Genomic DNA, 14,095 nt, shown 5'->3' with positions numbered 1-14,095 from the left:
TTTTTCCATCTTCCAGCAGCATAGATAGTGCTCTCAACAGATTACATTAACAGTCAAAATGTCGGAAGTGCATGTTATATAATATAGAACTGTTATGAAATTGAAGGGAATATTTGTCACTAGGCAACTTTAGATGAAGCACAGAGCTCAGATGTAATTTCAGGGTGTGTGTGTTTTTTTTTAACATATGAGACTTGTTCTTTACCGAAAGTTCCTCGTCTAGACCACAAATCCTACCAAGGCATCAGATTTCGAATCACTTGTTCTAATAGGCTGTTCACCTCTGAAGGGTGTGTGAATCCTGCAGCCATGAGGGTGGGCCAATTGCGCCAGAAGTAAGCATAGTGATTTTTATAGGAAGCACTCATGTAATCAGCCCGGCCCACATGATTGCAGTATTCATGCATCTTCTGTGGCAATTTGGGACAGTGCTACAGAGATGTAGTTTGTTTGTTTATTAAATTTGTATACCGCCTTTCATCCACAGATCTCAGGGCAATTCCCAAATGGCTCAGTGTGCTTATAAAGGGGGGTGTTATTGGGTTGTTGTTTTTATTTTGATTATATATTTTGCGGTTTTATATTTTGATTTTGTTCTGTGAACAACCCTGAGACCTCTGGGATAGGGCGGTATATAAATTAAATAAATAATAAATAATATAAAGGGGCCTTGGAGGAGAGAAGGGCTCTTTCCTTGTGGCTTCACACTTTTTCTCCATGTATCTCTGCTGCATAGAGCCTATACATATTTGTAGCGTGCAGAAACTCAGCTGCCAAATTAAATGTCCCCCAATTTGCATATTTTTATGTGACGCAGAGTGGATGGATATAAATAATTGGTTTAAATCGTGACTTAAATCGCCCACAAAAAAGGGTTACTTTAAATAGCTTTCCGCCGATTAGTTCATTTACCAAACAAGCATGCATAGTACTAATTAGACGCAGGAACTGTTGGAATAGATACTCTTTGAAACTAGATCTAATCTTTATGATACTCCATTAACCAGTGGTCATGTCACTCACATATCATAGAATAGATATTGGTAGAATAGCAGTTGTGGATTTATGTTTGGTTCTCTTTCTACACATTTTAGGTCACCAAGCAACGTGCATTAATTCAGGTTTGGGGAACCTAAACCAAAAAAATGTTGTTGCTCTCATCAGCCACATCCAGCTGGATATGGGATGATGGCTATTGTATTCTAATGGCATCTGGAGGGTCATGGGTTCCCCTGAATTAGTTCTAATTTCGTTTGAACTGTGAGAAACCTGTGGCCCTCTAGATATTGTTGGACTCCATTTCCCATCAGAGCCAACCAACATTAGGAACGATGGGAGTTATAATCTAATAACGTCTGGAAGCTGCCATGTTGGCTGTCCCTGGAATAAACCTAGCTGAAACTTAACATAGTTTCTGGTTTGGGAAGCAGTTGGATGTGCTGGGGAGGAGATGGGAAGCAAAAGTAAAACTAAACTATGGTTTAGCATTCCATCCAAACCAGATATAAATGTCCATGCCATTGAGTTTCCAGTTTAGGTAAAATTTATGATCTATTTTTTCATATTTATGAACTTGGACGTCAAAAGCCACACATTTATACCCCTGGTTTATTCTTATAAACCTGCGGAAAGTTGGCTATAACTTAGTATGTTTGATGGAGAAATAAGTAAATTTTGTTTTGAGAGATTTTGAGTAGGGACTTTATTAGCACTGCATTCAGATATCATTTTAAACCAGGCACTTACAATAACTGGTTTCAGGAAATAAACCAAGATTGAATTTAAATTTGATTACTGTCATTTAAAAGTTTGTATATATGTATACAGGCTCCTGCATAAAAGGGTTGATAATGTGTTTGTTGTGCTGATTTGTGAAAATTTGCATGCAGAATTAGATCCCGCGCCCTAGAATTGGTTTGGGTTGGGGGTTTTTTGAAGAGAGACTTGCACATTTTAAGCCTTTGCCTGCTTCTTTTTGAAGTCTGTAGCGAGACTCTCCATGGTTTTAATACAGCAGAATTGCAGTCTTTATCTGTAGCATTCCCTCACTGTGCATTTGTGACTATATGCCCTTCCATCCCTGCAGAGCAGATTGTAGTTACAACCCTCTGTGGCGTATTTTTATGATAGTGTATTCCAGATGATATCAAACCATGAACGGAACCATAATGTGATCATACACGCCTATTGTCAGGCCAGAAATGTGCGCTGTGTTTCCGCAGCTGGTACTTAACAACTGTATAATAATGTAACATATTGAATATATTCCTAAACTGTGTTTCCTATCAAGGCTTCCTGTGACTTGCTGCGGAGAATAATGCGCATCTTGTATGTCAGCAAGAGACTTCAAGGCCAGCTACAGGGAGGAAGCAGAGAGATAACAAAAGCTGCTCAGAGCCTCAATGAGCTTGGTGAGTTGACTTGGTCATTTTTAGTGGTGCTCTATTTGCTAATGTGAAATGCTTTTTCCTTAAAAAAAAAAAAAATGGTATGGGAAATGTGCCGTATTTTTCCGTCTATAAGACGCCCCCATGTATAAGGCGTCCCCTATTTTGGGGGACTCAGATTTAAGAAAATGGGGGGAGATGTATCAGCGTATAAGACGTCCCCTAATTTTTGACATTATTTTTAAGGTAAAAAAACCTAGTCTTAAACACGGAAAAATACGGTAGTTTCCTTATTTCTTACAGGGGTAATGGACTATATGGAAAATACAATTCTTAAGTTGGGTTTATTCAGCAATAATGAAAACACCTATGGTGGTGACATTCTCAGTTTTCTAGAGGTGGGAATTTGATTGATGCAGACCAGTTTCAGATATTTTGGAGCTGCCTTTGTACGTTTTAAGCTCTGTTTTTGTATGTTACATTCAGAGATTGTTGTCCACAGTCAGCATGATGAGTTTTCAATGACTGTTGCCTCAACACTGACTAGATCATGGCTGAGGTCTGAAAAACTTCATGTGCATGTACCTAAAGCACTTCTGTCTGCACACACAGGGATTTGCATTTTTTTTCTGGCTGCAGACCAGGGGCAGAGGAAGGTGGGTGTGGTGGGGGTGGGCTGCCCCGGGTGTCACCATTGGGGGGGTGACAAAATGGCGGGCGGCACTCACCGCGGGCCTGCAGCGTGCCCGAGCCACGCGTCTCTCCTGGAAGTGATGCGGTGACTTGGGCGCCCGCAGCCTCCGCGCTGCCCCAAACGGTCCGCCCGCCACCTCCCCCTCCGTTGTAGGGCAGCTGAGTAGGAGGGGGCAGGCAGACTCCTCGGAGGCCCCATGGAGTGTCCTGCCCCAGCTCGCCCCGTCCTGCAGGTGGCTGGCTCCACCCCTGGGGGCAGGGAATGTGTGCCGCCCCAGGCGCCTGATCCACTTGCTGCAGACTCCGCTGCTGCAGACTCCTGTTTTGTGCTGGGTGCTGGCCAGTATGGGTGCTTGAGATATGGGGTGGGGGACCTACTGTGAGGAGCAGGCGCACACGGCTTTCTCGGTAACTGCTCCAAAACCATCCTTTCACTAAGATACCGTATTTTTTGCTCCATAAGACGCACCTGACCATAAGACGTACCTAGTTTTTAGAGGAGGAATGCAAGGGGGGGGATTCTTTAAAGGGAGTGCTGAGCAGAGCCTGTATGCATCCCAGGCTCTGCTCAGCGCTCCCTTTCACGAGCCACATGGAGCATATGTGCGGTGCTTCCCCCACCTCCCGCAAAAGCCCCCAAGAGCTGCACACACGTTCTGCGAGGCTCTTTAAATAGAGCGTGGCTCTTGGGGGCTTTTGCGGGAGGTGGGGGAAAGGACTGAGGGGCTAAGCCAGAAGCCAGAACAGCGAGAGGGAGTGCTGCGCAGTGATCCCTCTTGCTGTTCTGGCTTCTGGGGTAGCTGTGCAGCCTGCATTCGCCCCATAAGACGCACACACATTTCCCCTTACTTTTTAGGAGGGGAAAAGTGCGTCTTATAGAGCAAAAAATACGGTACATCTTGCTTCAGCACTATACTTTTTTGAGAGGCAATTGAAGACATACCTCCTCAGTCAGGCCTTCAGAGGTTAGGACATGGAATGGGTTGAAGTTAGTGTATGGTACCCGTTTATCTTACAAAATTAAATTCAGCATAAACTTAAATAACAGAAGATAGTGTATCCGTGCCTTAGTTGGTTTTATATATATGTACTGCTGTCTTTTTAATGAGTTGCACACTGCCGTTAGGGTATGACTGCTGAACTAATCTTGGAGTTCTTTAAACCTTACCCCCTGTTTTGGATGTTTTAATTCAACAAAGTTGATCAGCGGGGGGGGGGGGGAATGGAAGATGCTGACTTGCTTGCTTGCTTGCCTGACATAGCATCCCTCTCTGGTGTTATATTTGCTCAAATTGTGGTTTGTGCCACCTTGGTAAAGTAGTTTAGATTGCAGTGAACTGATCAACATGAAGAAGCATCTGTGGGCAAATTGTTTTTTGTCTTTAATCACCTTTATCTATTATACTTACAATGCAATAATGTGTGCTGTGTGAGTTGGACCTAAGTGAGCCTTCTGTAAAACAGAAAGATACTTTTGCATGTGTAAGGTCGCCCTCTCCCCGAGTTTTGCCAGTTCTCCTAGTCCTGCACTGCTTTATCACATCCCAGGTGGTACTGGAGGGTCTCTCAGTTCCGAAGAGTCGATTTTGAGGAACCACAGGGGGTTGAAATGAAGAGGAAGGCATGGTAAAGTACTTGAGTAGAACTCACTTTAATATATTTCTAGCACCAAACAACCCTTTATCTCTCCAGAGCAATCATATAACTTGCCTGTATCAAGTGATGCACAAGGGTGCACTCTTGGCGTAATAATCGCCTTGCTCTATTAGATGAAGGTTCAGGATTTCGTTTTCTACCACGGTCAAACCCCATGCTTTCAGAAAGTCCATACAGAAGGCATAATGCGGCTGACCACCTCCCATGGTTTGTTTCCGGTCTTTGACAATCGCAAGGTGTATTACAAGCAAGTTCAATGTCTTCCTTGAAATTGGCCAATATTTGGTTCTTTTTCAGCTGTCCTAGTGCAGGAAAGCTTCCATTTGATCTGAAAGCACCAGGTTCACGTGATTAAACGGATGCCCCCCCTAGTGTCTCATGGCCTCTCCAACCCTTATGTGTGGATGTGTGTAGTGGGGAAGACTATGAATGGAAACTCTTCATTATCAGGCTTCCGGGATGCCTGGAAAGCCTGCATAGAAAGGCTTTGCTGAAGTCATTGTATAGATGTTGAGTGGTGGTGGAAGTAAGTTGTGTAGCATCGGAGGCAGCAGTGCAGCCCAGCTCCTCCTTACTTGCAGCAAACCCCCTTCAAGCGATTATAAAGTGTGAAGGGGGCAAATGTTTCTACTGTTCCTATGCCTCATATAACCAGTGGTTCTGACCTGCTGTACAAGTATCCTACTTAAGTTGAGCAAAAAATTAGCAGGTAGGGTGTTTCTGGTGTAGGCACACAGCAGTGCCAGGATCAAACCCCTTATGAATTGCTGTGCAAGAATCACAGCAGGTAGGTAAAGGGTAAAGGCCATTAGGTCCAGTCGTGACCGACTTTGGGTTTGCGGCGCTCATCTCTGCTAGGTTGGCAGGAGCAGGGACCAAGCAACGGGAGCTCACCCCGTCATGGGGATTTGAACCGCTGACCTTCTGATTGGCAAGTCCTGTGGTTTAACCCACAACGCCACCTGTGTCCCTTTATCACAGCAGGTAAAGGTAAAGGGACCCCTGACCATTAGGTCCAGTCGTGACCGACTCTGGGGTTGCAGCGCTCATCTCACTTTATTAGCCAAGGGAGCCGGCGTACAGCTTCCGGGTCATGTGGCCAGCATGACTAAGCCACTTCTGGCAAACCAGAGCAGCGCACGGAAATGCCATTTACCTCCCCACCGGAGCGGTACCTATTTATCTACTTGCACTTCGTGCTTTCAAACTGCTAGGTTGGCAGGAGCAGGAACCGCGCAACATGAGCTCACCCCGTCATGGGGATTCGAACTGCTGACCTTCTGATCGGCAACTCCTATGCTCTGTGGTTTAAACCCACAACGCCACCCATGTCCCTTTATCATAGCAGGTACTAGGCAGCAAAACAGAAATCAGCTACTGGTTCTCAAGGTGCTTAACTGATTGAATTCCTTTTCCATTGGGTCAAGGTTGTACAATAACTAACATTACAACCCTAACCACGTCTACTCAGAGGTAGGCCCCAATGATTCACTGGGGTTTATTTCAAGGTAAGCGGGGATCGGATTGCAACCTCCAAGGCAATGTTTTTAAACTGTGATGTTCTGTATAAGCTGGGGATCTTTTCCATAGCACCCCATAACTTTCTTACTTTTCTTTCCTTCCCTTCTGCTCAAAATACCACACCCTTCTCGCCATTCAGATGTTTCACATTCACAAAACTCCTTAGGATGGATTGTAAACAAAAACAAGAGGGTTACTCATCTAGCTGTACAGTAAAATGTTCATTATAGTTTTGTTAGATTGTAGGAAATAACAGCAAGCATACCATGTAATTATCGCAGCGTTGTGCAAAAACTAAGCTTATGCTGCTAGCTGTTCAATGAACCGAAACTACGGCGGTGCCTGTAATGTGCAATGATTATCACATGAATAATATTTGCTGGCTTAGCTAGTGTATTCTTTGTGCAGCTGAATTTTGGATATGATTGGTATAATGACCCAAAGGGATTTATTGCCAATTAATGCATTTGGTAGAATGTGAGTGTTCCGTTCAGCCTAACTATAGAAAGACGTTTAACCAGAGGATGGGGATGGGAGAACCAAGACTTTGAGTTACTAAATGAATCATATTGGTGTTCTATTTCATTATCAAGCAGAATTTTGGCTTTCCTTGCAGAATTCTTATTTATTACTAATAAAATAATGAATCCAGGGTTCCTGAATATTTTTGTGGGGGGGAGAAGGTGAGCATCTTAGTAAAAAAAATAATAATCCAGCCTCAGCTTTAATCATTCAAAATCAGTATCCCTTTTCCGGATGCCAAATCAGTGATTGCATTACGTGTGTGTTCCTCCATACTTTTGCCGTCTCTCTTTGAGAGAAGGTTTTGTGGGGGCAAACTTCAAGAAGTCAAGAACATGCATTCTTGGGTCTGCACTCCCACCAGTTTCCAAATGATATACATGTACCTATAAATGTTTGTGCGTTGTTTTTAAAATTTGCCAAGGTCATTGTGTGCCATGTTTTCCCCTTTAATTGAGAGTAACGGCGGAATCCCAATCACGTCCACTCAGAAGTAAGTTCTATTGGATTCTGTGGGGCTTACTTCCAGGTAAGAGGAGAAGTTAGGGTTGCAGTCTAAAGCAGCTTATGTTCAAGAGGAAACATAATCCTTTGTGTGATCTGTGGAGTAGTTACTAAGCTATCCTTAGTGTTCAGGTTAGTTGTAGCATTATTAAGGAAAGTTTTGGAACAGGGCGAAGCTGCATGTTAACCATCTTTGGCCTGTGATGAGAAAATACACTGACGAGAATTGAAAGTGCATTGAGGATAAACAGGGGTCTGAGAAATTTAACAGGACAGTGCAAGCCTATGCATATCTACTCAGAAGTAAGTCCCATTGAATTTAATGAGGCTTACTCCTGGGTAAGTTAAATGTGTTTGTAGGAGTGGGGTTATTGCCTTGTTTTTGTTGGTACATTTTGTATTTCCGTGTTGTGAACTGCCCTGTGATCTTCGGAAGAATTGTGGTATGCAAATTTCATAAATAATAAATATAATAATAAGTTGGCTGACATCCTATGCATGTTTTATACAGTCGTACCTTGGTTCTCAAACTTAATCCATTCCGGAAGTCCGTTCCAAAACCAAAGCGTTCCAAAACCAAGGCGCGCTTTCCCATAGAAAGTAATTCAAAATGGATTAATCCGTTCCAGACTTTTAAAAACAACCCCTAAAACAGCAATTTAACATGAATTTTACTATCCAATGAGACCATTGATCCATAGAATGAAAGCAGTAAACAATGTACTGCAGTCACTCAATCAATCAATCAATCAATCAATCAGTAGCTGAACTGGGTTCCACACAGTCACAAAAACAAAACAAAAAACCACAAAAACAAAAACGCAAAAGAAATAGCAAAAACAGACAAACCTCAGCGTAACACTCAAATTGGAAGTGATACACTCAAAACGGAGCATGTTTGGCTTCCGAAAAAGGTTTGCAAACCGGAACACTTACTTCTGGGTTTGCAGCATTCTGGTTCCAATTTGTTCAAGTACCAAGGCGTTTGAGAACCAAGGTACCACTGTATCTCATTAGACTTACTTCAGAGCAGAAATGCATAGGATTGCTCTGTAAGACCCCCACCCCCCCAAAAAACATAATAGTGCCCCCACATTGGGAATCTAAAAGGAAGCTAAAACTGTGTGATCTGGAGTCCAAAGTGCTTATTGACATCAGATACACTTTATAGCATGGGATGCGGGTGGTGCTGTGGGTTAAACCACGGAGCCTAGGACTTGCCGATCAGAAGGTCAGTGGTTCGAATCGCTGCAACGGGGTGAGCTCCCGTTGCTCGGTCCCAGCTCCTGCCCACCTAGCAGTTCGAAAGCACGTCAAAGTGCAAGTAGATAAATAGGTACCGCTCCGGCGGGAAGGTAAACGGCATTTCTGTGTGCTGCTCTGGTTCGCCAGAAGCAGCTTAGTCATGCTGGCCACATGACCCAGAAGCTGTACGCTGTCTCCCTCAGCCAATAAAGCAAGATGAGTGCCGCAACCCCAGAGTCGGCCACAACTGGACCTTTACCTTTTTACACTTTATAGCAGGGGTAGTCAATGTTCCAAATGTTGCACTACGGTTCCCCTCATCTCTGACCATTGGCTATGTTGATTGAGGCTGCAGGCAATTAGGAGTTCCAACAACAAATGGAAGGTCCCATGTTGATCATCCCTGCTCTATTGCCTGTGCGCAACAAGGAAAAAAGATGTGGTTTAGGAGAATCTTATGCTCCAAGATTATACATCCTTCCCCACTTGTGTATGGCCATTGCCGGCCTGAGATAAAATGAATGCAAGTATGCGCCTAAGCTGTGGATTTGAGAACCATGGTTACGTCCAGGTTCCTGCAGCGAAATTGAAATTTGAAACTGAAACGGCTTCCAGCATAATGCAGTGTTAGTATTTATTAGCTAAGTGCATGTACTTGGCACTACTGTATAAGATATAAAATAAAAGGCCCACTGAGTCTAAAAATAACCCCTATAATTTAATTAAGAGAACACAAAGAAAGGAAAGGGAAAGGGGGAGGAAATCATGGAGAAGGATTTGAATAAAGTAATCAAGAGAATGCAAATTGGAGCAATTATGTGTTTGAGAAATTTCTTTAAAAACGAGGGATATATCAATTACTAGCAGGTAATGTGTTTTCAGCATGTATGGCTAAAGAGGATTTTTAAACATCAATTCAAAACTTAAAAATTATGGCTTGAAAAGAAAAGGGGAATAGGGAGGAGAGTAACAACAACAACAATTATTATTTATTACTGTTGTTGTTAGCACTTATTAGTTGCTTTTCTTTTACAAAAAGTAATAGAATTAGATTAAAACCAAAATGATTAAAAGCTGAAAACAGAACCTTACATAAAAGGCAGGTCAGCATGCTGCTCACAGGATGAGGCCGCAGATATCTAAGAACCTCCAAATGAAGGGCTCAAAACACTATGGTGTGTTGTAGGATCTTTAACAATAAATGGAGCCAAATGCATTTGGTATATTCCTTGAATAAAATCTGGTGGCTTGCTAGTATTTCACAGGCCTGGGCATAACTTGTTTCATTCATGGTCGTCTTATTGACAGGAAGCTCTGTATCATGCGCACAGTAGCACATTGGCAGCACCGTTTAGGCACGGGCGTCTCCCCAGTTGCATGCAACCAGCACACTCCTGCTGACGCATGCACCGTTTTCCTTGCCGAAAGGGGGCAGAACGGAATGGGGGAATCCCCACTTGCTCTTGTCCCGGGAACAGAACCCCTGCGTAAGAGGGGATTCCCCTGTGTCACGGTCCGGTTCACGGGCGAATGAAGTCCTGGCTTGGGACATCGGGACCGGGGCCAAGATGGCAAGGTGGGAGCAGGAACGGGAGTCCGGAAGCCAAGAGTCCGAGGGTCACAGAGCCGGGAGTCAAGATGCCAAGGGTCTGGATCAAGAAGCAAGGAGTCACAATGTCAAGGGTCCGAGGATCAAGAGGCAAGGGGTCAAGGAGCCAAATGCAGCAAGGCAGGAAACGTGTTGCTGTGGCAAAGAGCCGAAGGGAAATGCTGACCTCATATCCATTCCTGGCTCTTGCTACCAGGTGCTGTGAGTTACCAGTCGGCCTCACCTGTGCAGCCGCGCCTTGCCTCTTCAGAACAAACTTAGGAAGGCCCCAGTCCTGCGAAGTCCTGCTGGTCACAGGGCCTGGCTCCTGCGCGCACTGCTGACACCCTGTCTTGATGCCATGAATATAGCACATCCCCTGAGATTCCCCCTAAGACCATTACAATGCCAGTTAACTTTGATCTTTGACTAGCCTTGATAAATCTTCTGGCGCCCTTTCAACAAGCAAGAGCAGTGTCCTCAGACCTCATCAAACTTACCTGTTTGAATACAGGACTGTGTCCTGGCACCAGACTTGCAAAGAAGCCCACAATATGTACTAGATCACAAGCGTTATTGCTAGCTCCCCTCACACTTGCCCATATCAGTCTAGTGTGCTTAGCTGTAGTGGGGGGAAGAATGTCCAGCTATTATTACAATTCCCTGCCGATTCATCTTAAGGTGAATTTGATTTGTTGCAAGGGGTGGGAGGTGTGATTACTAGTGAACCATACATCTTAAAGACACCCCAGTCTCCACTGACCTTCATTGTAAGAAAACCGAATCCTGGGTAAGTCCTGGGACTTCTGAAGTCTCTTGCTGCTTCAACATTGGGGTATAAATGCTATATATCACCCTATGCACTAAGCAGTCAAATGTTATGTTACCATTGATTACAGATGGTTGTTTGTCTGTTTAATTATTGTATTTTTAATATGTTCTGTATTGTTTTCAAAGGGCCACCATGTTGAGGTGGGTTTTTTTTTAACCATCTCAAAATTTCACACATCCAGAAAACCTTTGGGATTCTATTTCTCAAAGACATGCTCAAAAGAATTATTATTATTATTATTATTATTATTATTATTATTATTATTATTATTATTTCTTCACATGTTCTAGGCAGGTTTTTTTTAACCTATGTACAACCTGAGTGTAAGATGGAAGGGCTCACAGCATTAACACTCCAATAGATCTTGGTTCCCCATCAGGTTTATGGCACGTTTCCCAAAGCCATCATTTTTGGTTTGAGCACAGAGAAAACCCCAGCTCCCAGGTCGCCTCATACACAGACTAACCCAGGCTGTTGTTCTGTTTGCCAGATGGTGGCACCTTCAACCAGGCAAGGGACTGGGGTAATGTCTACCCACTCCTGGAGAGCATCATTGCCCTGTTGTTCCTATGGCAACATTCAAGCTCTTCCCTCAGGCAGGTGGAGGTGCTTAACTGGGCCTGCCCAAAGTGAGCCCAAAGTATGACTTTCCTCAATTGGATTACCAGGATCCCTGGAAGCTAAGGAGCAAATAGAAGTACCCTAAATAGTTTTCCCTGTCCCACTGACACTTTCTATCAATGATGTTATGGAAAGCTGCAGTTGTCGGATCAAAATACCTGTGCACTTATCAGTGTAGTAAAGCACCAGAAATTCATAGATCCTTTTTAGCCCTTTAAATTTTAGGTAATGGGAGAGAAAGTAGCTTCTGTGTTTTTCAGTTAGTGAATTTGGTTTAATCCAGGACTGTGCCAGTGTAGCATGTTAGTTCATTTTGAGTAAAGTAGAATAGTATTTAAGACCAAAGTCATATCACTCCAGTGTTTGTCCTTCACACAAGCTATTTACGTACATGAAATCACTCAGAATATAATCCATAATAGAATTTCGAGGGAAGTGCCTCCTGGTGTAATTTTGTATGATATGAACTATCTAATTTTCCCTTTAATGCACAAAAAACAAGCATTTATAACCATCACTAAAAAAAAAAAAGGTTGTTGAATAATGGTTCTGTGCTGGAGAGCAACTGGGACCTGGGATTGTGTGTGTTTACTAGATTATTTTTTTAGCTTTCATGATTGCTTCAAAATGTGTTTATTAGAATAGGGTTTATTCATTCCTCTGAAGAGCCTGTTTGTAATGGTGGAATGGAATCTTACAGGCTATTGCTCATATGCTGGAATGTCACAACTGAAGATTTTAAATTGCTCTGTGTAAGCAAACATTTTGTCTTTTTAGTGGCTTAACAATATTTAATCATTTGAAATTGCCTTGAATCCAAATGAGATGTATTACCCAAGTGTGTGTGTGTGTGTGTGTGTGTGTGTTTTGTCTCAAGCGATAGGTGCTAAAGCATATTGTATGAGACATATCTTTGCTAAGATAATTGCAAGAATAGTATTCTTTCAAATCCCTTATTCTCTCTGGGGGAACATATACTCCGCTGACTAACATGAAAGGAAACCTGTTTCTCTGTCACTGTTTTTGAATTCTTCTGTCATTGCAACCCAGATGGCATACAAGATTGGTTTTGGGTTTAGTTTCATCCTTAAACCATTCCAAAACAGTTTCTGATCTGATAGTGCTTCTGTGCTTGACCGCTGGAAAGTCCATTTTCACACCAGAGAGTGTCAAAGGATTTGAAAGAAGCATCATTATAAATGTTCCCTAAGGTATGGATGCCTGTGTTTAACGACACATAGCAGCTGAATAGCTCTGTAGGGAATAGTCAAGGTGGTGTTTGAGTCAGAATGCTTTTGTTATATTTGAAGATCTGTGCAGGGTGATTTTAGCTTGTTGGCAAAATATATTGATCCTGGATAGTCACATCTTTTAAAAATTGATCTGCCCCACTTCTGTAAGGCAATCTTTGCGTGAGTCTCAAGGAGATAATCAATAGCTACCCTGAGCACTACTTTTTAATGTGCTTAAACTCAGAGGTATAGACCTAAATGGACAGGGAGCATCTTTCTGTAAGCCAGCCTTGCAGATGAACAAGAGTTACTAGCTTGCACAAGAAGCAACAGCTTGCACAAGCTGCCCTTCTAACATGGTGAACCCGGCTATTTAGACTGTTTGGCTTCTTAGAAAGAAGACTTTAAAAAATGACTCCATTTCCCCCACCCCCTCTGCCCAGTGCAATTCCATGGTTGTTGTGGAGGAAGTTAGAGACTTTCCTTCCTCTGTGGCTGGCATGGAAACTAAGCAAGCTGGCAGAAGAGGGGTAAAGCAGGTTGTGTCTCCTCTGCCAGCCTGCTTACTTGCCTGCATGGAAGTTGCAGTTGGTTCTGGCTACCAGGCAAGTTGTTAAATGCAAGACAAACTCTCGATGTAAGAAACCCACCTTGTGTTTGGAGGACGACAGGTTTGCGATCTCCATAGATTCTGCTGTGAAGGCTGATGAATCTATAGTGGACAGATCTTCTGAAGGGCATTCTTCTGAAGTTGGTGGCTCTCTGCACAGTTCGTAACCTTGACTGTGAAGGGTAAAAAATGGTACAGGGATGCTCCAGACGTTTGTGAGGCTTGTTCAGGTGGCAAACTATGGTTTTCCAAAACCCAGGAATTTGCTAGTCAAGTGAATTTGGTGGTGGGGAGTGTGCAATCGCCGAGCTCATTCCAGAAATGCCAAACTGGTTTGGCGTTGCAGCTGAAGCAACCTGCCCTTTGGGACCCTGTGTTTGGATGATCCTAATTCTGTTTAATAAGCTGAGACATGAACATGGTTACTCATGTAGCTCTTGGGGCGAACAAAGAACAAACTGAGAAATTAAGAAGTCTTCAGTTAAGTACAGTTTCCTATTTTGTTCGGATAGGGAAACTACTTCCTGATCTTCTACTTATTACAGTGGTACCTCTGGTTGCGAACGGGATCCGTTCCGGAGGCCTGTTTGCAACGTGAGCAGAATGCAACCTGCGTCTGTGCACGCGCGGGTTGCGATTCGCCACTTCTGCGCATGCGTGCGACATCATTTTGCGCGTCTGCGC

General features: G+C 43.4%; 1 protein-coding gene and 1 long non-coding RNA gene across 5 annotated transcripts in view; one reads left to right on the top strand and one right to left on the bottom strand.

Annotated features, from left to right (window-relative positions):
• COG5 (component of oligomeric golgi complex 5) overlaps nucleotides 1-14,095 on the top strand; it is a 165,730-nt gene that overhangs the window by 11,113 nt on the left and 140,522 nt on the right. For all 4 annotated transcript variants that reach the window (XM_082239602.1, XM_082239603.1, XM_082239604.1 and 1 more), the window contains exon 6: nucleotides 2,291-2,411. In XM_082239602.1, the coding sequence (XP_082095728.1) occupies nucleotides 2,291-2,411 (121 nt within the window). The remainder of the gene's footprint in view (nucleotides 1-2,290; nucleotides 2,412-14,095) is intronic.
• LOC309542584 lies at nucleotides 9,705-13,802 on the bottom strand. The gene is made up of 2 exons (XR_014224302.1): nucleotides 13,452-13,802; nucleotides 9,705-10,177 (listed from the first exon to the last, which is right to left on the bottom strand). It is a non-coding gene; the product is annotated as an uncharacterized lncRNA (long non-coding RNA).

Source organism: Podarcis vaucheri, assembly GCF_965113315.1.
Source record: "Podarcis vaucheri genome assembly, chromosome: 10".
Taxonomy (NCBI): domain Eukaryota; kingdom Metazoa; phylum Chordata; class Lepidosauria; order Squamata; family Lacertidae; genus Podarcis; species Podarcis vaucheri.
This window is presented reverse-complemented; position numbering and strand designations above follow the sequence as displayed.